This window comes from Anomaloglossus baeobatrachus, chromosome 10, assembly GCF_048569485.1.
Source record: "Anomaloglossus baeobatrachus isolate aAnoBae1 chromosome 10, aAnoBae1.hap1, whole genome shotgun sequence".
In the NCBI taxonomy this organism is placed as follows: domain Eukaryota; kingdom Metazoa; phylum Chordata; class Amphibia; order Anura; family Aromobatidae; genus Anomaloglossus; species Anomaloglossus baeobatrachus.
Window position 1 is genome coordinate 11,148,392 of NC_134362.1, and position 27,253 is coordinate 11,175,644.

Sequence of the window (27,253 nt, forward strand, 5' to 3'; positions counted from 1 at the left end):
TAGCCGTGAGATATGATGTCTCTCACCCACTGATCGGAGACTTGCTTTAACCAAGCGTCGCCAAAGTGGGAGAGCCTGCCACCGACTAAGGACGTGGCTGGAGTGGGCCGAGAGTCATGAGGAAGCTGCCTTAGTGGCAGAACCTCCTGCGGTCTCTGCGGACGCGCTTTTGGGCGCCAGTTGGATTTCTGATCCTTGGCTGAGTTAGCGGACGAGGCGGAAGGCTTAGAGGACGACCAGTTGGAGGAACAAAAGGAACGAAACCTCGATTGATTCCTACCCTGGGCGGGTTTCCTGGTCTTGGTTTGTGGCATGGAAGTACTCTTCCCGCCAGTAGCTTCTTTAATGATTTCATCCAGCTGTTCACCAAACAGCCGTGAACCAGCAAAAGGGAGCCCAGCAAGAAACTTCTTGGACGAAGCATCTGCCTTCCACTCTCGAAGCCACAGTATCCTGCGGATAGCGAGGGAATTAGCCGAAGCCACCGCAGTGCGGTGAGCAGCCTCTAGCATGGCAGACATGGCATAGGATGAAAAAGCTGAAGCCTGAGCAGTTAAGGTAACCATCTCAGGCATAGATTCCTTGGTGAGGGAATGCATCCCCTCTAGAGAAGCAGAGATGGCTTTGAGAGCCCACACTGCTGCAAAAGTTGGGGAAAACGCGGCTCCCGCAGCTTCATACACAGATTGGCCAGAAGGTCAATCTGACGGTCAGTGGAATCCTTAAGTGAGGTGCCGTCAGCCACCGACACAACGGTCCGGGCTGAGAGCCTAGACACCGGGGGGTCTACCTTTGGGGAGTGAGACCACTCCTTGACCACCTCAGGTGGAAAGGGAAAACGGTCATCAGAACCACGCTTTGGGAAGCGTTTGTCAGGACAGGCCCTGGGCTTGGTCACAGCGGTCTGAAAACTGGAGTGGTTAAAGAACACACTCCTTGTTCTCTTAGGCGAGGTAAACTGATGCTTTTCTGCCAGAGAGGGTTGCTCCTCTGACACTGGCGGATTGAGATCCAGCACAGAATTAATGGTCGCAATCAAATCACTAAGGTCCGAGTCACCCTCAGAGAAATCGAAGGGATACATAGCCTCCGAGCCTCCAGTGAGGGCATCCTCCTCATCTTGCGAGTCAGCTCTTGAGACAGAGCCGTGGGATGGGGAGGGGGAGGAAACCCTGCGCCTTCTCTTAGAAGGACGGGGTCTGGGATCAGATGATGAATCCTCCGTGAGCTCCGATGGACGGAGGTCAGAGGATAGGAGTCCTCTGTCAAGAGTATTAGAGGCACCCTGTGAGGGAGGCTGATGCATATTCATCAAAGTCCTGGACAAAAGCCCCATGGACTCAGCAAATGACTGGGATATGGACCTAGAAAAGGACTCTACCCAGGCCGGGGGTTCAGTCACAGGTGCAGCAGCAGCCTGAGAGACCACGCAGAGAATGAACCCCAGGGAGAATATACAGAGGTCCACAACCGGAGACCGGCTGTGGCTTACCAGACCGCTGAGCGCGGTGTTGTGTGCCCTCCAGATCCCGAAGCCCGGTCCCCCAGTCGCAGCACCTCAGCAGAGATGCAGAATGCAGGATGTCCCAGAGCAGAGTGAACTCTGCCTGAGAAGAGGGTGTTCCTATAGGAGAGCGGGAACTGGATGGCTATAGAGACCTGCCGGGAAGGAGGGACGCCCCAGCAGTGGGGAGTGTCCCTCCCCTGTGTAGAACGGCCGCCGGGAGGAGCCGAACCTGTCCCTCTGCATGAGTGACATGTGAGGGCAGGAAAATGAAACTAGGCCTCTGGCGAAGCCGGGGCCTAAATTTAAGCGGCGAGGCCGACAAGCAGGCACCATCGGCGCGGTTCTCAGGCAAAAGCTAGAGAACCCGCCGGAAAAGTTAAAACAATCACATACAGCATACTCTCCCCTTACAATAAAGAACCGGGACCCCCAACATAAACGTCTCAGGTACTTAGCTGCTGAGACGCAGGGCCATGTCCCTGGGGATGAGTGCTCCGGTCCAACAGAATCCTCAAGGGGCTGTGGATGGAGACCGGACTCCTGCCAGGCATGGAGACCGTGCTGGCTCCCACTTCAAGCCAGAGCCCAGAAGGGATGGTGAAGGAGCGCGGCCTGTAAGGCTGCAGCCTTGTAAATCAACCTTAACAACACCGCCGACACAGTGGGGTGAGAAGGGACATGCCGGGGGTCCAGATATGGACCCGCTTTTCTTCAAACTCTTTCCAAAAGTCAAACAATCAGATGAGAATGCATGTGTGGATGTGTGCCTCCTGACACAAAGCAATAAACTGGCTAGATCTCGTTATCCAGGGGGTGTATAAGCTCAAAGGGAGGAGCTACACTTTTAGTGTAGTACTTTGTGTGTCCTCCGGAGGCAGAAGCTATATACCCATGGTCTGGGTCTCCCAATACGGAACGATAAAGAAATTGTGGCTGTAGCTGCGACGGTGCGGATGCTAATCCCAGACCTACACACACACACACACACACACATTCAGCTTTATATATTAGATTATTAGATGTTACACAACACAATGAGCTGCATCTTATGTCAGGATGGCGTTTATTTGCAGGATATTCTGTGCAGCGCAGCACTGATCAGGGCCATGATTTATACTGGATACCGGTTATTGCAGGATATTCTGTGCATCGCAGCACTGGTCGGGGCCATGATTTATACTGGTTATTGCAGGATATTCTGTGCAGCGCAGCACTGGTTAGGGCCATAATTTATACTGGATACCGGTTATTGCAGGATAATCTGTGCAGCGCAGCACTGGTCGGGGCCATGATTTATACTGGGTACTGGTTACTGCAGGATATTCTGTGCAGCGCAGCACTGGTCAGGGCCATGATTTATACTGGATACCGGTTATTACAGGATATTCTGTGCAGCGCAGCACTGGTCGGGGCCATGATTTATACTGGATACCGGTTATTACAGGATATTCTGTGCAGCGCAGCACTGGTCGGGGCCATGATTTATACTGGATACCGGTTATTACAGGATATTCTGTGCAGCGCAGCACTGGTCGGGGCCATGATTTATACTGGATACCGCAGGATACGGAGCCGATTGTGCTGAAGGCCGCAGCTCGGTGGTTGCAGCTCGGTGGTTGCTTCTTGCCACGATCTGTCTGTCCTGACGTTTTCTGGATCAGGAGTTTATATAGAGGTCACCGGTGTGAAGCCGGAGGAAGCTGAAACACAAATAGTCCCGGTAAATGGATGAAGGCCGCGGTAATATCCGGCTCATCCACGCCAGGATATCCTCTGAAGTCACTGTTACTGTAAAGATTGTACATGCAGCAATTTGTTCCGGAAATTCACCCTCTTAGTTCTTTTCCCTTAAAGGGGAGGTCCAGGATCAGACACACATGGCCGCTCTTTCAGAACCACGGCCGCTCCTGAGTATATGTTCAGCAGCTCGGCTCTATTCACTTCAATGGGACTGTAATACCAGACACAAGCCAGGGGTGGCGCTGTATCTGAAAGAGCAGCAATGTTTTCTTAATCCTGGACAATCCCTTTTCCATTTGATGGCTGACCTGTGCACAGGGCCACCGCTGGGACCAGTCACTGACTGACTGCAGCGCTCCGGTCTGTAAGTCTAGTGAGATGTGCTGCATATACGGGGACACAGAGAATCCTGCATGGCTCCTATTACCTTGGAAAGTGCGGCGTCTGCGGGGACCGTTGTGAGGAAGGACTCCGATTTCCGTACATTTGGCAATGATTGGACGGGGTCTGACGTTTCCTTCTTTGGTTTTGCCAGAAAGTTATTCAGATAGTCTGCAACGATGGAGAAAGGAAAGGTCAGGTCCCGGAGGAGGAGGAGGTCAGGTCCCGGAGGAGGAGGGGGTCAGGTCCCGGAGGAGGAGGGGGTCAGGTCCCGGAGGAGGAGGGGGTCAGGTCCCGGAGGAGGAGGGAGTCAGGTCCCAGAGGAGGAGGGGGTCAGGTCCCAGAGGAGGAGGGGGTCAGGTCCCAGAGGGTGGGGGGTCAGGTCCCGCATGGGGGGGGGGGGCGTCGGGTCCCGCATGGGGGGAGCGTCGGGTCCCGCATGGGGGGAGCGTCGGGTCCCGCATGGGGGGAGCGTCGGGTCCCGCATGGGGAAGGGGGGATCGCGCACAGACCCCTGTAGGACACATGGATGGTGGCCTTCCTACAGCCATGGCCGCACATAGGCCCATACAGCATGGCTGTGGGAAACCCCTCCGGCTCTGTTCACACTTGCAGCCTGATGGACGGGTTGTATTGGGATTTGGCGGGATGATGCCTCATCCATCAGTCGCCTGTGGCTTCAGTAGTCACTGACTATGGATGGGACCGATGGAGCCGCAGCGCGGAAGCCACAGGGGGATGGATTTGTAGACAACAATCCCATCCTTCTGTGAGAAGGGGCTGAAGCGTCCGGACTCTGCGAGACGCCGGCCCCGAGTGTGGAGAGCGGACATTTACCCGAGGTCACCAGCGCGATGAGTGATTCCTGCCGGACGTGGCCGTTCCTCCGCACCGTGGGGCTCAGGCTCAGCTGCAGATCCACGGGTGACGCTTCCACGGGCTTCTGTCTCCCCAGATGAGAGGCAAAGCTATAAATGTGGGAAGAGGTGAAGCGTTCAGTGGGCGGAGGTCACGGGCCCCGGTGCTCTGCTACGGGCGCGTGGTCTCCTCCTTATTGATGTCGGCGGCGTCTCACCTGTAGGGCTTCGTTCCCGCAGCCGGTGCCAGAGGCCGGGACGTGAAGGACTTTTCTAAACAAGAGAAGATGGAGGAGACATTAGAGCGGTGCCGGCTTTACACCACGTTCTTTGTTGTAGTCTGAGGCTTCGGGCGACTCGTGGTCACTTATTATTATGCACAACCTCAGTGCACCCAGATGGCCACGACGGCCGCGCACGGACACTGCGGAGAGCGAGACCCGGCCAGCTACTGTCTGCAATGGACGGACGTTTGGGGACTGGATCACGGTAAGTCCAGGATTTTACTAGGACCTACAGGTGACCGGATGCGGCCGCAGCATCAAGTGCCTAAGCTCTACGACCGTGACGGAGCAAGCGCCGGTGGAGGATAGGGACAGGCCGGGTGCAGGCTCCGGTCCCGGCAATCACACGCTCAAGCTTTGGACAGTGAATCTGTGAACAATCCAATGCTTTTACAGTGGAGGACACTTCCTCCCCTTTATTTTCCAGGGGACACGTATAAAGGAAGCGGACGACAATGCTAATGGCTGGGCCGGTGCCCTTCAGAATTACAGCTATTCGCAGATATGGAGGGGGCTGGCCCAGCAATTAGGGGCAGTATGGAGTGAGGCTCGTGTCCTGGTCGCGTGGCTCCGGCTCCGTCACCTCCCATCTTGTCAGATGCTCTTGATGAGCGGTCGTTCCTACCTCGTTTCAGAACGTGATCGGAGACGTGGCTCCGCATGTTATAATTCAGCATGGCGTGGAAAGGTGGCGGGTGCTGTCTGATAGCGGAGGGGTTCTTGGCGCTGGCCCTCTGGATGACGGTGATAATGAGAGGAAGACGGTTTCCACCAGTGGGTTCCCGGGACTTAGCCGCATGATGGGGACAGACATGGTCAATGGAGGAGAAGTCGCCTGAAGGACAAGAATTTGGGCATTTCTGTCCATTCTCTCCTGTACCCCAGATTTAGGTGGCGGCACGAGACCTGGCGCACACATGGGCATCGGACTCACCCACAAAGGAGGCCGGGAGCCGGTGGATGAGCTGGGTCTTCACAGAGACGGACTCTGGTTTACGGGCGTAGGACAAGACGGGCCTCTCTGGAGATAGAAATAGACAGCTCTGATGTCTGAGGAGGAATTCAGGAGGAGCCGCTGCTGTTCTCTGTTACCTGCCGCCTGCGCTGCAGAGGTCGGCACCACGTCCGGCTGAGAGGAGGGACTTTCATGGGACTTTATCTGAGAAGTGGAAATGATAAAGTATTACACAAGAAAATGCAGACACCGGGCGGCCAGTGAGTCGCACTCATCCGGTCATGTCTCCTTCCCATGGAGCATAGCCAGACTGTACACAATAAACCATCTCGTCCCCCCAAAACTGCATCGGGGGGGTCTCACTCAGCCCCTGCAGTGCTCTGATGAGGGGCACACACCCTGATACGTCTGTCTGTAGATGGGTCTCTGTGATGGCCGCTGCTCTGGGTCACGTTACACAATTCAATAAACAGTCGGGCAGCACGGTGGGTCAGTGGTTAGCACTGCAGTCTTGCGGTGGCTCAGTAGTTAGCACTGCAGTCTTGCGGTGGCTCAGTGGTTAGCACTGCAGTCTTGCGGTGGCTCAGTGGTTAGCACTGCAGTCTTGCGGTGGCTCAGTGGTTAGCACTGCAGTCTTGCGGTGGCTCAGTGGTTAGCACTGCAGTCTTGCGGTGGCTCAGTGGTTAGCACTGCAGTCTTGCGGTGGCTCAGTGGTTAGCACTGCAGTCTTGCGGTGGCTCAGTGGTTAGCACTGCAGTCTTGCGGTGGCTCAGTGGTTAGCACTGCAGTCTTGCGGTGGCTCAGTGGTTAGCACTGCAGTCTTGCGGTGGCTCAGTGGTTAGCACTGCAGTCTTGCGGTGGCTCAGTGGTTAGCACTGCAGTCTTGCGGTGGCTCAGTGGTTAGCACTGCAGTCTTGCGGTGGCTCAGTGGTTAGCACTGCAGTCTTGCAGCACTGGGTCCTGGGTTCAATTCCCACCAAGGACACCATCTGCAGGGAGTTTGTATGTTCTCCCCGTGTTTGCCTGGGTTTACTCCCACACTTCAAAAACATACAGACAGGGACTCTAGATTGTGAGCCCCAATGGGGACAGAGTTGCCAATGTGTATAAAGTGCTGTGGAATTAATAGCGCTATATAAATTAATAAATATAATATTATTATTATTATTATTAGTTGGACGCTGGCATACAGGGCAGTTATCGGGCGACACTGGAGACTGTTCCTCTGAGAGAGAGCGGATTAGTGCGAGCCCCGGGGCAAAACTCCCCGTGCACACAACGCCAGGGTCTACAACAACGGATAGTAATGCTTCACGTTCACCCCGGGGTGTGGAGTCATTTACACCCCTTAATAAATATCCTGCGTCTCCGGCTGTTGCAAGATTGAATTGTCCATCAGACATGGCGGCCGTCCTGCGTCCCCCTCCTCTCTGCCGGGGTCTCTCCTGTATGACCTGTCCTGCGTCCCCCCGATCCTCTCTGCCGGCGTCTCTCCTGTATGACCCGTCCTGCGTCCCCCTCCTCTCTGCCGGGGTCTCTCCTGTATGACCCGTCCTGCGTCCCCCTCCTCTCTGCCGGGGTCTCTCCTGTATGACCCGTCCTGCGTCCCCCTCCTCTCTGCCGGCGTCTCTCCTGTATGACCCGTCCTGCGTCCCCCTCCTCTCTGCCGGCGTCTCTCCTGTATGACCCGTCCTGCGTCCCCCTCCTCTCTGCCGGCGTCTCTCCTGTATGACCCGTCCTGCGTCCCCCTCCTCTCTGCCGGCGTCTCTCCTGTATGACCCGTCCTGCGTCCCCGTCCTCTCTGCTGGCGTCTCTCCTGTATGACCCGTCCTGCGTCCCCCTCCTCTCTGCCGGGGTCTCTCCTGTATGACCCGTCCTGCGTCCCCCTCCTCTCTGCCGGCGTCTCTCCTGTATGACCCGTCCTGCGTCCCCCTCCTCTCTGCCGGCGTCTCTCCTGTATGACCCGTCCTGCGTCCCCCTCCTCTCTGCCGGCGTCTCTCCTGTATGACCCGTCCTGCGTCCCCGTCCTCTCTGCTGGCGTCTCTCCTGTATGACCCGTCCTGCGTCCCCCTCCTCTCTGCCGGGGTCTCTCCTGTATGACCCGTCCTGCGTCCCCCTCCTCTCTGCCGGGGTCTCTCCTGTATGACCCGTCCTGCGTCCCCCTCCTCTCTGCCGGGGTCTCTCCTGTATGACCCGTCCTGCGTCCCCCTCCTCTCTGCCGGGGTCTCTCCTGTATGACCCGTCCTGCGTCCCCCTCCTCTCTGCCGGGGTCTCTCCTGTATGACCTGTCCTGCGTCCCCCCGATCCTCTCTGCCGGCGTCTCTCCTGTATGACCCGTCCTGCGTCCCCGTCCTCTCTGCTGGCGTCTCTCCTGTATGACCCGTCCTGCGTCCCCCTCCTCTCTGCCGGGGTCTCTCCTGTATGACCCGTCCTGCGTCCCCCTCCTCTCTGCCGGGGTCTCTCCTGTATGACCCGTCCTGCGTCCCCCTCCTCTCTGCCGGGGTCTCTCCTGTATGACCTGTCCTGCGTCCCCCCTCCTCTCTGCCGGGGTCTCTCCTGTATGACCTGTCCTGTGTCCCCCTCCTCTCTGCCGGGGTCTCTCCTGTATGACCTGTCCTGCGTCCCCCTCCTCTCTGCCGGCGTCTCTCCTGTATGACCTGTCCTGCGTCCCCCTCCTCTCTGCCGGCGTCTCTCCTGTATGACCCGTCCTGCGTCCCCCTCCTCTCTGCTGGCGTCTCTCCTGTATTAGTAGTAGGACCCCCGACATCCTTATACAGCAGCATGATATCGGGGAGCACACCCGTCCGGCGAGGCCGCCGGCAGGGAGGAGGTTCACAGTGCGCTAGTCCTGCAGCCACAGAGCACCGACACCGCAGCCGCTTCCTTCAGCTGCGGATGTTGATTTGTGTAACTGATGCCACTTGTTTCCATGAATTACGTGCGTCTCTTGCACCGTGGGCCGCGCTCGCCCCGGAGAGAGGAACATTTTGGATATAAATAACGTGCACCACAATGTGACTTTTTTATACTATAAATAAAATGTCCAAACCACGGCCGTCATCACTGCATCCACCCCAAAACTGTATCACCCCTCCACACCATGACAGTGAGACGCTGTAACAGCAGACGCAGCCTGTGCACGGGGGGATGTGGTTTCTGCGGAAGGTACTAGACCCCGTCTTCTACACCTCACAGAGACCGTGACAATGTGGAGCGTGCACCGGCGGGCCCGGGGTACAGAGCCGCCCCAGCACTCACCTTCCGTGCCCCTTTCTCTACATCCGCTTTACCAGACCTCTTGGAGGGGGAGGATTTGGCCGCTTGGTTACACGGCTCCGGAACGTCCTGTGGGAATAGAACGAGACGATGAACACCTGGTAATATGGCGTCTGGCAATCTGCGGCTTCCGGGAGCTCATTTTAGGGGCTGAAGGCTCTATTTGGGCAGATGCAATATAGGATCAGCCATCGGGTAAGTAAAGGGAATGTCTGGGACGTTTAATCTCCTACCTTTAAAGGGGTAGTTTCAAGATGAAACCTCAGAGCACAGATTGCATGCGCGAGCCGGGAGTGGCTCTGCGCAGGCGCGAGATTTTGCGGAGCAACTTGGATGATGACGGAGGCGTCACACACATCAATCACGAAAGGGGACGGCGAACAACGGCAGAAAGAGGGACAGGAGCCGAAGAAAAGCACGCCCATCCGACCACAACGGCTCATTTACATATGTGGCGGCAGATTTTATAAAAGGCATTTGTGGGGTCTGCAGGGGGAGTCCAGGCACAAGGGGCACCTTCATAGAAAGCGGCCCGGGAGCTGCAGAAGGCGAGACTATAGGTCCAATACGGAAAACACTGGTGACGGGTTCCCTTTAAGGAGGAAGAGGCTTCTGATGAGGGGGAGATTTCGATGTTTCTTGTTTGTAACAAGCACTTTGCATATTTAACCACTTAAGACAATCCTTTGTAGGAAAGGCCGTCAATAATCGGGATATAATACCCAGCCCCCGGGTGATCAGAACAAAGAGGCGATCCATACAAAGTCCCACACCCCCCAATCAGGATATTACAGCGTTTCGGGGCAAAAATTAAAAACTGCAGTAAATTCTGCAAATCAAGACAAATCATCTCCCCCCCCCCCCCGCAGACCCAGCGCAGGAGCCTCGCCGCCCCCTGTCGTAATGAGTAGAGGCGAGGACACTGGACCCCTGACATGAATCCCCCGGAGGCTCCTGCACCCGGCACGCAGGAGTTTTGGGCCTCGCACCGTGTTGTCACGTGACTTTGGCTTGTGTTTGGAGCTGCGCTTCTGGTACATGTGGTTCCTCTCCTTCCGCGAGCGCAGGCGTTTTCTCTTCTGGTAAAACTGAAAAGAGGAAAATTCAGACGGTCACTCTCAATGGATATAAAGTGCGTAGGTCAATGGCTATGCACTACAGATATCAGCAAGCCCCAGGATAATAATTCAGCGGTCCTCATACAGGAGGCACGAAATAGCCATCTTCTGAGGACAGGAGGAACGTGGCCGCTGCAGAGCTCCATGGACAGAGCTGTGATTTCTCATTACAGCACCTCCAGAGTCTGCGATAGTCTGAGACACGCCTCCTGTCTCTCCATTGGCTGAGACTGCTGCCTCTAGTCCCTCTCCTGCAGTTTTGCTTCTTCTGATTGGCTGATGTATATAAATTACAGGTCCATCACCACAAAGTCTCTGCATGGAAAGCCACTGCACCACAGAAGATCACAGACATGGCTGACACCTCTGTGCTCCGGGCGTCAGGGAGGATGGCCAAAATGTAAGGGGTAGGTGAAAGGAGACCGATTATACATCCTAATAAGATATCAGAGAATACCGCTGCGGCCGGAGCAGCAAATATTACTGTGGCCGGAGCAGAGAATACCGCTGCAGCCGGAGCAGAGAATACCGCTGCAGCCGGAGCAGAGAATACCACTGCAGCCGGAGCAGAGAATACCACTGCAGCCGGAGCAGAGAATACCGCTGCAGCCGGAGCAGAGAATACCGGCCGGAGCAGAGAATACCACTGCAGCCGGAGCAGAGAATACCGCTGCGGCCGGAGCAGAGAATACCGCTGCAGCCGGAGCAGAGAATACCGCTGCAGCCGGAGCAGAGAATACCGCTGCAGCCGGAGCAGAGAATACCGCTGCAGCCGGAGCAGAGAATACCACTGCAGCCGGAGCAGAGAATACCACTGCAGCCGGAGAAGAATACCGCTGCAGCCGGAGCAGAGAATACCGCTGCAGCCGGAGCAGAGAATACCGCTGCAGCCGGAGCAGAGAATACCGCTGCAGCCGGAGCAGAGAATACCGCTGCAGCCAGAGCAGAGAATACCGCTGCAGCCGGAGCAGAGAATACCGCTGCAGCCAGAGCAGAGAATACCGCTGCGGGCGGAGCAGAGAATACCGCTGCGGCCGGAGCAGAGAATACCGCTGCGGCCGGAGCAGAGAATACCGCTGCGGCCGGAGCAGAGAATACCGCTGCGGCCGGAGCAGAGAATACCGCTGCAGCCGGAGCAGAGAATACCACTGCAGCCGGAGCAGAGAATACCACTGCAGCCGGAGCAGAGAATACCACTGCAGCCGGAGCAGAGAATACCACTGCAGCCGGAGCAGAGAATACCACTGCAGCCGGAGCAGAGAATACCACTGCAGCCGGAGCAGAGAATACCACTGCAGCCGGAGCAGAGAATACCACTGCAGCCGGAGCAGAGAATACCGCTGCAGCCGGAGCAGAGAATACCGCTGCAGCCGGAGCAGAGAATACCGCTGCAGCCGGAGCAGAGAATAGCACTGCAGCCAGAGCAGAGAATACCACTGCAGCCGGAGCAGAGAATACCACTGCAGCCGGAGCAGAGAATACCACTGCAGCCGGAGCAGAGAATACCACTGCAGCCGGAGCAGAGAATACCACTGCAGCCGGAGCAGAGAATACCACTGCAGCCAGAGCAGAGAATACCACTGCAGCCGGAACAGAGAATACCACTGCAGCCGGAGCAGAGAATACCACTGCAGCCAGAGCAGAGAATACCACTGCAGCCGGAACAGAGAATACCGCTGCGGCCGGAGCAGAGAATACCACTGCAGCCAGAGCAGAGAATACCACTGCAGCCAAAGCAGAGAATACCACTGCAGCCAGAGCAGAGAATACCGCTGTGGGCGGAGCAGAGAATACCGCTGTGGGCGGAGCAGCGATTCCCATCCCATGACAGTTACCTGCTGCGACGTGTCTTACAGAATCATGTGAACGACCATGTACCCCCCCCTAAAATCTGGTGCTCACCTTACTGGCCATGTGCAGCAGATGTGCGGGGAGCCCGTCAGACTCGGAGCTGTTGGATCCGCTGGTGCTGATGTAATAAGGACAGATTAATGTCACCAGAGACTCGTGTACGATGCAGTGATGCCGGGCTCACACGTCACATATACATATATATACATATATATAACGCACCAGTCTGGAGAGTCGCGCTCTCACCTGGACTCGATGTCTGATAACGAGATGTCGCTCAGATTCACGTCTGAATCGAGGTCTCGCCCGAGACGTTTCAGCTTCTCTTTGATCTCCTCCTGGACAGACGCATGGAGCTCAGACAGGCAAACCTGGAACTGGAGGAGAGAAAATACTAAACGTGGGGACGTGGCGCAGCATTACAGTCACCACAGACATCGGCGTGGCTTATGGTGGCTGTCCGGCAGCTCTGCCCCGCTTTCCTGCGCTCTTACCTTCATGTTGTCCGGATCGCAGTAGTCCAGCACAGTGTCACAGAAGTGGTAACCCATAGATTTGAGGTCCCCCGGTGTAAACTGAGTGCCCTTCCTGTCCCCTGTAGGGTTAATAGTCAGACATAAATTAATCCAAAACAATGAAGCGTCCGTGGTCGCTGCGCGTGAGGCGCCTGCGTTACCCTCCGCCATAGTGATAGCAGAAGTCTACTGTGCAGCACTTACTGTCTCCTGAGAGCGGACCCTCGCGGTGCTGCAGCCCATGAGGCGGGGGGGGCACGGCGATACCCGAGGGGGACGGTGATTCTCAGACTAAATATGGGCAGGTCACCTGATGAGACCATTTTAGCCAAATCACATCTGAGTTGCAGTCGCATGAGACTTGCACAGACGTCTACAAAACACAGTCGCACGTCGCTTGCAAAAGGAAATGATTTTTGTGCTGATTGTTCTGTGGTCAGTGCGGATCATGGCACAACACGGCTGCAGGTAACGGATACTGACCGAGCGTGGAGCCCCGGCCCGAGGCACGGCTGCAGGTAACGGATACTGATCGAGCGTGGAGCCCCGGCCCGAGGCACGGCTGCAGGTAACGGATACTGACCGAGCGTGGAGCCCCAGCCCGAGGCACGGCTGCAGGTAACGGATACTGACCGAGCGTGGAGCCCCGGCCCGAGGCACGGCTGCAGGTAACTGATACTGACCGACCGTGGAGCCCCGGCCCGAGGCACGGCTGCAGGTAACGGATACTGACCGAGCGTGGAGCCCCGGCCCGAGGCACGGCTGCAGGTAACGGATACTGACCGAGGCACGGCTGCAGGTAACGGATACTGACCGAGCGTGGAGCCCCGGCCCGAGGCACGGCTGCAGGTAACGGATACTGACCGAGCGTGGAGCCCCGGCCCGAGGCACGGCTGCAGGTAACGGATACTGACCGAGCGTGGAGCCCCGGCCCGAGGCACGGCTGCAGGTAACGGATACTGACCGAGCGTGGAGCCCCGGCCCGAGGCACGGCTGCAGGTAACGGTTACTGACCGAGCGTGGAGCCCAGGCCCGAGGCACGGCTGCAGGTAACGGATACTGACCGAGCGTGGAGCCCCGGCCCGAGGCACGGCTGCAGGTAACGGTTACTCACCGAGCGTGGAGCCACGGCCCGAGGCACGGCTGCAGGTAAAAAAATACTGACCGAGCGTGGAGCCCCGGCCCGAGGCACGGCTGCAGGTAACGGATACTGACCGAGCATGGAGCCCCGGCCCGAGGCACGGCTGCAGGTAACGGATACTGACCGAGCGTGGAGCCCCGGCCCGAGGCACTGCTGCAGGTAACGGATACTGACCGAGCGTGGAGCCCCGGCCCGAGGCACGGCTGCAGGTAACGGATACTGACCGAGCGTGGAGCCCCGGCCCGAGGCACGGCTGCAGGTAACGGATACTGACCGAGCGTGGAGCCCCGGCCCGAGGCACGGCTGCAGGTAACGGATACTGACCGAGCGTGGAGCCGCAGAACGTGGACTCCATGGTGTAGCTGTTTCGGATGCCGAGTCTCCACATCACTATCCGGCCCGTTCCTTCTTTGCTTTTCTGCACTTTGAACTTACAGCCCTTAAAAAAGAACTGCAGAGAGAGGAGAGGGGCAAATAATGACCAGAGAGAGGAGGAGAGGGGCAAATAATGACCAGAGAGAGGAGGAGAGGGGCAAATAATGACCAGAGAGAGGAGAGGGGCAAATAATGACCAGAGAGAGGAGAGGGGCAAATAATAATCAGAGAGAGGAGAGGGGCAAATAATGACCAGAGAGAGGAGAGGGGCAAATAATGATCAGAGAGAGGAGAGGAGCAAATAATGATCAGAGAGAGGAGAGGAGCAAATAATGATCAGAGAGAGGAGAGGGGCAAATAATGACCAGAGAGAGGAGGAGAGGGGCAAATAATGACCAGAGAGAGGAGAGGAGAGGGGCAAATAATGACCAGAGAGAGGAGAGGGGCAAATAATAATCAGAGAGAGGAGAGGGGCAAATAATGACCAGAGAGAGGAGAGGGGCAAATAATGATCAGAGAGAGGAGAGGAGCAAATAATGATCAGAGAGAGGAGAGGAGCAAATAATGATCAGAGAGAGGAGAGGGGCAAATAATCAGAGAGAGGAGAGGAGCAAATAATGATCAGAGAGAGGAGAGGGGCAAATAATGATCAGAGAGAGGGGCAAATAATGATCAGAGAGAGGAGAGGGGCAAATAATGATCAGAGAGAGGGGCAAATAATGATCAGAGAGGGGAGAGGGGCAAATAATGACCAGAGAGAGGAGAGGGGGATATAATTAATGATCAGTGTTCATTCAAATCTCCTTATATATAAAGCATTGGAGTCATTCCCTGCGATGGCCGTCAGCTGGGTCTCTGGTCACCTCTCCACTGAGGAGTGCAGGAGACTTATCTGCTCCCATACCCCGGGGGAAAGACCGGCTGTGCCCCGCTGCGCTGGGCTTCAGAGTGTGTAATGGGAATAATGGGAAAACAAGCAGAAGCCTGGCTGATAGCAATGGAGACAGGACGGGTGCGCCCCCGGTGACAGGACGGGTGCGCCCCCGGTGACAGGACGGGTGCGCCCCCGGTGACAGGACGGGTGCGCCCCCGGTGACAGGACGGGTGCGCCCCCGGTGACAGGACGGGTGCGCCCCCGGTGACAGGACGGGTGCGCCCCCGGTGACAGGACGGGTGCGCCCCCGGTGACAGGACGGGTGCGCCCCCGGTGACAGGAGCTGTACGTTACTTCCCAGACTTCGGCCGCACCTTGTCGGGGGCATTCTTGCTCAGCATCAGAGGGAAGACTCTCTCGTGCAGCTTTGACTCCGAGAGACCCTTGTTGTTGTTGCAGCCGTACATGAAGACGTTGCTCTTACGACTGTGTCCATGAAAGTCGCAGTAAAGAAGAACCTCCCTCTCCGCAAGAAGCCTGGAGGGAAGGAAACAAAGGGTGAATGCATCCGTCACCGAGTCCTGGGTATAGGAGAACGGCCTCTATATCGCGCCCGCGCTGTGCCAGGAACGGCCCCGGCTGCACCGCTGTATGTACCATGGATGTGATGATCTCCACACGATTATATCCCTAGAACTGTCCCCTTTCTGCACAGACGGTGAACACATCCGACATGTGCACATACAGGCAGCAGAACGTCCCAGATTTCTACTACCCCATGAAAATGCAGGCGCTCGGTGCAGGCGCTCGGTACAGATGTCACCTGGCTGAGCAGGTCAGTGCATGGTCGCACATTTTCCATCTATATCAGCCCTCCACTGGCTCCTGGAAAACCAGAGCTGTCAATCAATGTAGAGGAGGGTGAAGATGAGGGGAAAACAAAGAGGTGGGAAGCTGCAGTGACCTGCGCGGCCGGGCCAAGGGGGCACCGAGCACTTCTGTGCTGACACATTCCCACTAATGAGATACGTCACTCATGTGATTTGTATCCCGCAGAGGGACCTGCATTCTGCAGACATTTATTCCAAATCCTGTGGGTCTGATATAAATGTCCGAGTCTGGACAATCCCTCTAAGAATAAGCCAGGTGTGTAAGTGACCGGCCCTTCTCCGCAGGCTCACCCTCATCATGGGGTAACACTGGGTTTACGTGCCACATGTGCCCGCCATCTACTCACCGTTTCACCATCGCCCGAGCGTACCATATGCAGGGGAAGGAATCTTTCAGCACACTCCTGTAGTTCCTGTTCAGGTCCCTCCCGGACAGAGAGCAGCGGTAATTCCCAACAATTACTCCATCGGGGTTCAGCATGGGAATCACCTTGAAGATGAATGTGTCCCTGAGCAGCTGAGCGTCGGGGGAGTCGCTGAGGATGAAGTCCAGGAAGCCCCTCATCATCCAGGAGCCGTTGGTCTCTCCGGGGTGCACCCTCGCCGTCACCACCACGGCTTTCTTACTGACCGCCAGTGCAGGGTTTATAGAGGGGGATGTGACGGTCAGTATGTAGACGGTGTTACCGGCCAGACTCCTACACAAGGCCCGGAGCTTGCAATACTGGGATCGATCGGGATCACTCGTCCACCTCTGAAGATCCCTGTTCAGATCAGAGTATGTGTACGGATAGCAATGAGCAAAGTAGCACGTGTCGCCATCGTGGGGGAACTGGAAGGTCCAGGTCAAGCAGTAGAAAGCCGCCCCCTCCTGACACCGAGAACTTCTATAGTATGTTATATCTGCGCCGTCCCGTCTCCAGCCGTCCCCCCGCAGCGCAGCATCAAGCTCCGAGTACATCAGGGGCTTCATCCCGGCGTTATAAAGACTATTCCTCTTCATCAGGTTAGTGATGGTGAATCGATACCAGACGCCGCGCCTGGTGTTCTGCACCCGGAAGTAGAACCACTGCGTGTGCTTGCTGGTGTATAGGTCGGTGCGGAGCGTCAGTTCATACTCGTATGGCCCCCTGCGGGGAAAAGAAAGGAGATGCCGGTGACGTACGGGGGCTACGCCATCCCCTAACTCACAACGGTATACAGAAATGTGCTGTATTAAAGTGGAAGGTAAATCCCACAAAGGAAACCTTTAAATAGGTCGTAAAAATGGCAGCAAAGGGCAGGAACCTGCGGCACTCCGGCCGTGGTGAGACTACTCCCAGCATGCTGACAGCTCGCCGGCTGGGAGTTGTAGTTCCAAAACTGAGGGGCTGCAGGTTACTGACCCCCATTTAGAAGATGTCATTGTGCTCAGTAAAAGGCCTTACAAACTGCATTCATGTAAAAACATGACAAAAAAACCCTTCAGCTATAGCCCTGCCCCCGAGGATCCAAAAGCTACAGCTATAGCCCTGCCCCCGAGGATCCAAAAAGAGCTACAGCTATAGCCCTGCCCCGAGGATTCAAAAAGAGCTGCCGCTATAGCCCTGCCCCCGAGGATCCAAAGAGAGCTACAGCTATAGCCCTGCCCCCGAGGATCCAAAGAGAGCTACAGCTATAGCCCTGCCCCCAAGGATCCAAGAAGAGCTATAGCCCTGCCCCAAGGATCCAAAAAGAGCTGCAGCTATAGCCCCGTCCCCAAGGATCCAAAAAGAGCTGCAGCTATAGCCCTGCCCCAAGGATCCAAAAAGAGCTACACCTATAGCCCTGCCCCCGAGGATTCAAAAAGAGCTGCCGCTATAGCCCTGCCCCCGAGGATTCAAAAAGAGCTGCCGCTATAGCCCTGCCCCCGAGGATCCAAAAAGAGCTACACCTATAGCCCTGCCCCGAGGATTCAAAAAGAGCTGCAGCTATAGCCCTGCCCCCGAGGATTCAAAAAGAGCTGCAGCTATAGCCCTGCCCCAAGGATCCAAAAAGAGCTACACCTATAGCGCTGCCCCGAGGATTCAAAAAGAGCTGCCGCTATAGCCCTGCCCCCGAGGATTCAAAAAGAGCTATAGCGCTGTCAGAGGATCCAAAAAGAGCTGTAGCTATAGCCCTGCCCTGAGGATCCAAAAAGAGCTACAGCTATAGCCCCACCTCGAGGATCCAAAACACCTTTTAAAAAGTAAGATGTGAGAACCAGTCGCATGATTGAGTGTTTTGTGAGCTCTCCAGATAGTATAAAAGCATTAACATAAAAATGACGTAACATTAATGCGCTACCAAAAATTCTGCAAAAATGATTTGAATAATCGAATGAGCAAAGACTCTGAGCAATTAAAATGCTGATTTACTCAGAAATATGGGGGATATTATAAAGGTGATTGGTCCGATGCTGCAGACGGGGCCCCGTCCACAACACAGACGCCAGTCACAGGTGTTCTTGCATCTTGTCAGACATTTAAAGGCCACAAGTGTCGCAGATGGGAGGCCGCCTATGAGCTGGCGAACCTGGAACTGTATTATTATCACTCGCGGCTGTTTCCGGCCGTCGGTCACTCACACTTTCACAGCTTTCTGGAGATTTCCACTCTCAAATCGGGATTCAAACTGCAAATCGTTGTTGTTCTTCCCATCTATATTTGCCGGCACATTAGTGGCACAACGGCGTCCACCGGAACGAGAGCCGGTGAAGAAGGAGCCCTTGTAAGCTGCAAGCAGAGCATTACCAGTCAGAGGTGTTCCCAATTCTCCTATATGAGATCATATATACATTTTATATATATATATATATATATTATATCTAAATCTATATATCTGTATATATACACACACACACACACACACACACACACACACACACATACATAATATATATAAAAAATGTATATCTACACATACACACACACACACTCACTGCCAAGACACATAATGTTGAGGACACTGACGTTGTGCGATTGTTCCATACAGGTCACAGGGGTCCTGCTGCTGGGACCCAAATAACTGTGATCCATCGGGGAATGAAAGTAGAAATGTTCACTTTCCCTGCAGCGCCCCCCGCAGGGAGAATGAAGCATTACATGGACAGTTTCCCCCGGGGGTGGGTTGGGGTTTGGCGCTGCTCATCATTAGGTGTCACCCTATAAAGCGCACATGACAGTGTCCCTCGCAGGCCGGCGTCTTACACCGTGTTACCTATCACTGGGTGAGCAGTACCTTGGCTGATTTCATACACCAATTTGCCTTCCCCTTCGGGGGATATGCTCGGCGTCGCTTCCTTTCCCGTATGTCTGTAGATCGGCTCTGGATTTGGGGGCTCCCATTCTGCAGGTATAAAGCACAATGTTGGTTTTCTGGGTGATCAGACATTCATTGCCCCGGGTGAATGGTTAGAAATCTCTTATCCATGGCATAAATTGACAGCGGAAGAGGAATAGCCCCCAGGCCGCGCTCTTCACTGGTCCCGAGGCTCCTCGGTGCACAGAGCTAGTCCCGAGGCTCCTCGGTGCACAGAGCTAGTCCCGAGGCTCCTCGGTGCACAGAGCTAGTCCCGAGGCTCCTCGGTGCACAGAGCTAGTCCCGAGGCTCCTCGGTGCACAGAGCTAGTCCCGAGGCTCCTCGGTGCACAGAGCTAGTCCCGAGGCTCCTCGGTGCACAGAGCTAGTCCCGAGGCTCCTCGGTGCACAGAGCTAGTCCCGAGGCTCCTCGGTGCACAGAGCTAGTCCCGAGGCTCCTCGGTGCACAGAGCTTGTCCCGAGGCTCCTCGGTGCACAGAGCTTGTCCCGAGGCTCCTCGGTGCACAGAGCTTGTCCCGAGGCTCCTCGGTGCACAGAGCTTGTCCCGAGGCTCCTCGGTGCACAGAGCTTGTCCCGAGGCTCCTCGGTGCACAGAGCTTGTCCCGAGGCTCCTCGGTGCACAGAGCTTGTCCCGAGGCTCCTCGGTGCACAGAGCTAGTCCCGAGGCTCCTCGGTGCACAGAGCTAGTCCCGAGGCTCCTCGGTGCACAGAGCTTGTCCCGAGGCTCCTCGGTGCACAGAGCTAGTCCCGAGGCTCCTCGGTGCACAGAGCTAGTCCCGAGGCTCCTCGGTGCACAGAGCTAGTCCCGAGGCTCCTCGGTGCACAGAGCTAGTCCCGAGGCTCCTCGGTGCACAGAGCTAGTCCCGAGGCTCCTCGGTGCACAGAGCTAGTCCCGAGGCTCCTCGGTGCACAGAGCTAGTCCCGAGGCTCCTCGGTGCACAGAGCTAGTCCCGAGGCTCCTCGGTGCACAGAGCTAGTCCCGAGGCTCCTCGGTGCACAGAGCTAGTCCCGAGGCTCCTCGGTGCACAGAGCTAGTCCCGAGGCTCCTCGGTGCACAGAGCTAGTCCCGAGGCTCCTCGGTGCACAGAGCTAGTCCCGAGGCTCCTCGGTGCACAGAGCTAGTCCCGAGGCTCCTCGGTGCACAGAGCTAGTCCCGAGGCTCCTCGGTGCACAGAGCTAGTCCCGAGGCTCCTCGGTGCACAGAGCTAGTCCCGAGGCTCCTCGGTGCACAGAGCTAGTCCCGAGGCTCCTCGGTGCACAGAGCTAGTCCCGAGGCTCCTCGGTGCACAGAGCTAGTCCCGAGGCTCCTCGGTGCACAGAGCTTGTCCCGAGGCTCCTCGGTGCACAGAGCTTGTCCCGAGGCTCCTCGGTGCACAGAGCTTGTCCCGAGGCTCCTCGGTGCACAGAGCTTGTCCCGAGGCTCCTCGGTGCACAGAGCTTGTCCCGAGGCTCCTCGGTGTACAGAGCTTGTCCCGAGGCTCCTCGGTGTACAGAGCTAGTCCCGAGGCTCCTCTGTGTACAGAGCTAGTCCCGAGGCTCCTCGGTGTACAGAGCTAGTCCCGAGGCTCCTCGGTGTACAGAGCTAGTCCCGAGGCTCCTCGGTGTACAGAGCTAGTCCCGAGGCTCCTTGGTGTACAGAGCTAGTCCCGAGACTCCTCGGTGCACAGAGCTAGTCCCGAGGCTCCGCGGTGCACAGAGCTAGTCCCGAGGCTCCTCGGTGCACAGAGCTAGTCCCGAGGCTCCTCGGTGTACACAGCTTGTCCCGAGGCTCCTCGGTGCACAGAGCTAGTCCCGAGGCTCCTCGGTGTACAGAGCTAGTCCCGAGGCTCCTCGGTGCACAGAGCTAGTCCCGAGGCTCCTCGGTGCACAGAGCTAGTCCCGAGGCTCCTCGGTGTACAGAGGGGTCTCGTTGGAGCAGTTTTCTGCCCTCTGCAGCGAATGTTGGGGGTAATGTATTCCCACCAATGTGTAGACAGGGGATAAGTCACCCGTGGCCCCCAAGTGACACCCCATACCTGGCGCTGACGTCTCTGCATATAACAGCACCAGATACTTCACCATCTTATACAGGAGCGGACAGAAGACGATTCCACCCCCAATATCTGCAAACGAGGGGAAGTGTCGATAGCTCGTCCATAACTCCCTCCACACTCACCAATATGAGTGATGGCCTCGGGGATCACCTCACACTCGGAGGGCCAGCGCGGAGATTTTAGGAGCCCATTCTTCTTGGAGGTAGAAAACAAATCTCTGGGTTCGCTGAGGCGCGGGACGACCTGTCCTTCCTGACCATCAAACACAATCTGACGACTCTTGAACACGGCGCTCTCCAGCAACAACGAGTCTCAAGGGGGGAAATGAAACAAATAAGCCGAACAGAACGTACGCCCCGACCCGAGACCCCCAGCAACTGGCTCTAATATGTGGGGCGATTCATTCCTCTGCAGCGCCTCCACAGGTGACATGGAGAATTACACACTGTCCTGCCCCACATTATGCACCGACCCTCCACCACGCTAAGCAATGTCCTGCCCCACATACCCACCCACGCAAGGCACTGACCCGTCACCAAGCTAAGCAATGTCCTGCCCCACATACCCACCCACGCAAGGCACTGACCCGCTACCATGCACTGACCCGCCATCACCCACTGACCCACGCTATGCACCAACCCACCACCACAATACACACTGACCTGCCCCACATACCCAGCCACGCAAGGCTCTGACCCGTCACCACGCACTCACCCGCCATCACCCACTGACCCACACTATGCACTGACCCACGCTATGCACTGACCCACGCTATGCACTGACCCACGCTATGCACTGACCTGCCATTACCCACTGACCCACGCTATGGAAATGAAACAAATTAGCCGAACAGAACTTACACCCCGACCCGAGACCCCCAGCAACTGGCTCTAATTTGTGGGGCGATTTATTCCTCTGCAGTGCCTCCACAGGGGACAGGGAGCATTACACACTGTCCTGCCCCACATTATGCACCAACCCTCCACGATGCTAAGCAATGTCCTGCCCCACATACCCCCCCACGCAAGGCACTGATCCACCACCACAATACACACTGACCTGCCTCACATACCCCCCCACGCAAGGCACTGACCCGTCACCACGCTAAGCAATGTCCTGCCCCACATACCCACCCACGCAAGGCACTGACCCGCTACCATGCACTGACCCACGCAAGGCAGTGACCCGCGCTATGCACCGACCCGTCCCCGCGCTATACACCGACCCGTCCCCGCGCTATGCACCGACCCGCCATCGTTCCTCAGCAGCACTATGCCGCACACATACAGATCAGCTTCTTCTGCTCATCCGGGGAGGACCGCCTGTCGGATTCGCTGTCTGTCTCCTCTTTTCTTCGGTTCCTCGGCGCTGGCCGCAGTAAAATCTCTTTTTCTTTTGCGTTATTTTCTGAGAAAAGAAATGTATATAACACATGGCTGCTGATGGCTGAGGGGCTGCTGAAGGCTGAGGGGCTGCTGAAGGCTGAGGGGCTGCTGATGGCTGAGGGGCTGCTGATGGCTGAGGGGCGACCTGAAGGCTGAGGGGCGACCTGAAGGCTGAGGGGCGACCTGAAGGCTGAGGGGCGACCTGAAGGCTGAGGGGCGACCTGAAGGCTGAGGGGCGACCTGAAGGCTGAGGGGCGACCTGATGGCTGAGGGGCGACCTGATGGCTGAGGGGCGACCTGATGGCTGAGGGGCGACCTGATGGCTGAGGGGCGACCTGATGGCTGAGGGGCGACCTGATGGCTGAGGGGCGACCTGATGGCTGAGGGGCGACCTGATGGCTGAGGGGCGACCTGATGGCTGAGGGGCGACCTGATGGCTGAGGGGCTGCTGAAGGCTGAGGGGCGGCCTGAACCTCATGACGTGACTCCCATGGCAAAAATTGGAAATAAATTTCCCCACTATAATGTCATTTATATTATTCATCTATCTCTTTATATGGAACATTTAGGGTCTCCTCAGGCTGCAGGTCCTGGCCCCCCACAATGCCCAGAATGCCAGTTCTTTTCCCAGGATCCCCCCGCCTCTCGGCTGTTTGGGCAGATTCGCTCCTGATTGTCTCCTTACCTTTAAAATAGCCGTAATATCTCAGGTGACGTCGCATGAAGCGGTCGTACGGGTCTGACGGGAGCTGGAAAAGACGCGACATCAGATTATACCCCGCACACATCACTGACGACTCCTCCACATGAGCCTCAATCACTACAATGGGCTGCGATGCTCTGTACTTACAACACAAGGCACACGTGATCGACCGCCAACTCTTCACCACCCCACCCTCCCCACCAGGCAATAAGGGGTCCAGGGAACCTGGTCTCTAATGATTCCTGGAGGATAAACATCTCCCAGGTGATAACCCACAGCCAGAAGTGTCTGGAGGATGAGAAGAACCCGGGGCGAGGAGGGGGACACAGAAGTACGGAGTGAGGATGGAGAGGGACGACAACAGAGAAGTACGGAGTGAGGATGGAAAGGGACGACAACAGAGGAGTACAAAGTGAGGATGGAGGGGGGACAGAGAAGTACAAAGTGAGGATGGAGGAGGGGGACAGAGAAGTACAAAGTGAGGATGGAGAGGGGGACAGAGAAGTACAAAGTGAGGATGGAGAGGGGGACAGAGAAGTACGGAGTGAGGATGGAGGGGGGGGACAGAGAAGTACAGAGTGAGGATGGAGGAGGGGACAGAGAAGTACAAAGTGAGGATGGAGGAGGGGGACAGAGAAGTACAAAGTGAGGATGGAGGGGGGACAGAGAAGTACAAAGTGAGGATGGAGGAGGGGGACAGAGAAGTACGGAGTGAGGATGGAAAGGGACGACAACAGAGGAGTACAAAGTGAGGATGGAGGGGGGACGGAGAAGTACAAAGTGAGGATGGAGGAGGGGGACAGAGAAGTACGGAGTGAGGATGGAGGAGGGGACAGAGAAGTACAGAGTGAGGATGGAGAGGGACGACAACAGAGAAGTACGGAGTGAGGATGGAGAGGGACGACAACAGAGGAGTACAAAGTGAGGATGGAGGGGGGACAGAGAAGTACAAAGTGAGGATGGAGGAGGGGGACAGAGAAGTACAAAGTGAGGATGGAGGAGGGGACAGAGAAGTACAGAGTGAGGATGAAGGAGGGGACAGAGAAGTACAGAGTGAGGATGGAGAGGGGGACAGAGAAGTACGGAGTGAGGATGGAGAGGGGGACAGAGAAGTACGGAGTGAGGATGGAGGAGGGGACAGAGAAGTACAGAGTGAGGATGGAGGAGGGGACAGAGAAGTACAGAGTGAGGATGGAGGGGGGACAGAAGTACAGAGTGAGGATGGAGGGGGGACAGAAGTACAGAGTGAGGATGGAGAGGGGGACAGAAGTACAGAGTGAGGATGGAGGGGGGACACAGAAGTACGGAGTGAGGATGAAGGAGGGGACAGAGAAGTACAGAGTGAGGATGGAGGAGGGGACACAGAAGTACGGAGTGAGGATGAAGGGGGGGACAGAGAAGTACAGAGTGAGGATGGAGGGGGGACACAGAAGTACAGAGTGAGGATGGAGGAGGGGACAGAGAAGTACAGAGTGAGGATGGAGGAGGGGACAGAGAAGTACAGAGTGAGGATGGAGGAGGGGACAGAGAAGTACAGAGTGAGGATGGAGGGGGGAGAGAGAAGTCTGGAGTGAGGATGAATGGGGGTGGTACAAAGGAGTCTGGAGTGAGAATGGGGGAGACGGAGGAGTCCCAAACGAGAATGAAGGGGAGGAAACAGGAGGAGTTTGGAGCAAGGATGGGGGGGGGGGAGAGAACAGAGGAGCCCGGAGTGAGGAGGGAGGGAGAGAGAAGTCTGGAGCAAGAATGGGTTGGGGAGTAGCCCGAAGCGAGGATGGGGGGAGGGGGGGAGCAACAGAGTCTGGAGAGAGAATGAGGTAGGTGCAGCCTGGAGCGAGGATAAAGAGGTGGGTGGAGGAGCCTAGAGCAAGGGTAGACATAAGGGGAATGGAGGAGCCCAGGACAAAGATGAGGGGTGGGCAAAGGAGCCCAGAGCGAAGATGCGGGGGGCGCGGAGAAGCTCGGTGTGAGGCTGGGGGGGGGTGGGCCGGAGGAACCCGGAATGAGGATGGGAGAGACTGAAGGACCCAGAGCAAGGATGAGGGACGGGGGAGCCCAGAGCGCGTATTGTGGGGGGGGGGTAGGGGGACGAAGGAGCCCAGAGCGAGTAAGGGGGGAGGAGTGGCGGATCCCTGAGCTAGGATAAGGGGAGGCAGAGGAGCCTGGAGCCAAGTGTTCATGTGACAGCTCTCATGCATATGGCTTCCTTAAGGTACAGTCTGTGCTGCACAGCTGGAATCTCCCAGCATTCCTTGTAGTGTCTTCAATATGCCCGATCCATCTCCTATGTCTGAGAGGACGATTCTACATTAGATTGTAAGCTCTTGTTCCCACAGTAACCTGCAGTGAAGGCTTTCTGCACCTTTCCCCTTGGATACAGTGACTCACAGTCTCCTCCACAGCTTTGGGCTCGGCCCCTGAGTCTTCTGCCAGGACAATGTTTGGCCTCGGTGGCGGAGACCGTGGAGCTCTGTGGTGAGGAGTGTTGTCTGGAGCCTGTGTGTACGAGGTGCAGGACAATGGCATAGACTCGCAGAAAGCTGGGTACATGGGTCGTACTGGGTGCAGGACCCCCAGTGACGGCGACTCCTGCTCCGGAGGGAGGATGGTCCCTCATTCATTGTAATCAAGTGATCGGCCGATTACCCAAGTGAAAAATAAATAATCACTGGGGGCTTCAAACAGGAGCGGATCTCATAGGTCACTCATAGAAATTATACAAAGCAGTGATCACCGGGATCGAGGATCCGCTCAGGACTTGGGGTCCGTCATCTCACGGATGAATCATTCAGCCTGGACTGACTGAGGGGGGGGGGGGGTCGTGTCTGGAGGGCGAAACCGGAGCAAGGGGGTCCTTTTCTGGAAAAAAAAAGGTTTGTGGACCCCCGTCCACTGAAGTCAGGAGGGGGCAGGGAAATGATTTCTTCTTTAAATCTTTGGTGGGAAAATTAATAGATGGTGATACATTGTAGACGAGCGTAAAGGCCGAGCACGAGAAGAGGCCTGTGAGTGCAGGGGACACAGTGGGAAGTGGTGGTGGTCTGGCTGCCGGTTGGGGGTACAAGCTGCAGGGTAGACCCCGCTATAGCTTTGTCCAAATCAGTTATGGAGGTCAGTCAGACCACTGGCGACAGCGACACCCGGCCGGCCCTCTCTGGTGGGTGGATTTGGTCACCAGAGGGGGGCGAGGAGCTGGAGGGATGTAATATGGGGGGGGGGGGGGGGTCAGTGATCCATCAATGATAGACGACACAAAACACAAAATCTCCACACGACTCGTGGGACAGGTGCAAAACGCGGCCACGGAGAGAAAACGGTGGCCAGGAAGTGGCACTGGGTTGGTGCACTGGGCTCATTATTATTGCGCGGTCCTATGTAAAAAAGAGCCGCCACATTCAGGTCACATCATCTATAGACAGGGACATCACCGCGACCGCGGCACCGAAGGTAAGAGAGTGACCCGGGGCGACGGCAGCACCGAATGTAAGAGAGTGACCCGGGGCGACGGCAGCACCGAATGTAAGAGAGTGACCCGGGGCGACGGCAGCACCGAATGTAAGAGAGTGACCCGGGGCGACGGCAGCACCGAATGTAAGAGAGTGATCCGGGGCGACGGCAGCACCGAAGGTAAGAGAGTGACCCGGGGCGACGGCAGCACCGAATGTAAGAGAGTGACCCGGGGCGACGGCAGCACCGAATGTAAGAGAGTGACCCGGGGCGACGGCAGCACCGAAGGTAAGAGAGTGACCCGGGGCGACGGCAGCACCGAATGTAAGAGAGTGACCCGGGGCGACGGCAGGACCGAATGTAAGAGAGTGACCCGGGGCGACGGCAGGACCGAATGTAAGAGAGTGACCCGGGGTGACGGCAGCACCAAATGTAAGAGAGTGACCCGGGGCGACGGCAGCACCGAATGTAAGAGAGTGACCCGGGGCGACGGCAGCACCGAATGTAAGAGAGTGACCCGGGGCGACGGCAGCACCGAATGTAAGAGAGTGACCCGGGGCGACGGCAGCACCGAAGGTAAGAGAGTGACCCGGGGCGACGGCAG

General features: G+C 56.6%; 1 protein-coding gene across 1 annotated transcript; it reads right to left on the reverse strand.

Annotated features, from left to right (window-relative positions):
* Positions 1-2,562: 2,562 nt before the first annotated feature.
* AGBL2 (AGBL carboxypeptidase 2) lies at positions 2,563-23,370 on the reverse strand. Its single transcript, XM_075327002.1, has 21 exons — positions 23,350-23,370; positions 23,185-23,248; positions 22,402-22,521; positions 21,237-21,425; positions 19,002-19,109; positions 18,349-18,496; positions 16,112-16,894; positions 15,249-15,411; positions 13,950-14,076; positions 12,464-12,564; positions 12,216-12,346; positions 12,021-12,087; positions 9,990-10,088; positions 8,983-9,069; positions 5,862-5,928; positions 5,704-5,790; positions 5,395-5,604; positions 4,704-4,758; positions 4,466-4,596; positions 3,675-3,799; positions 2,563-3,207 (listed from the first exon to the last, which is right to left on the reverse strand). The coding sequence occupies exons 2-21, from the start codon at positions 23,219-23,221 to the stop codon at positions 3,184-3,186; spliced, it is 2,859 nt and encodes a 952-aa protein (XP_075183117.1). The 5' UTR covers positions 23,222-23,248; positions 23,350-23,370; the 3' UTR covers positions 2,563-3,183.
* Between the last annotated feature and the right edge of the window lie 3,883 nt (positions 23,371-27,253).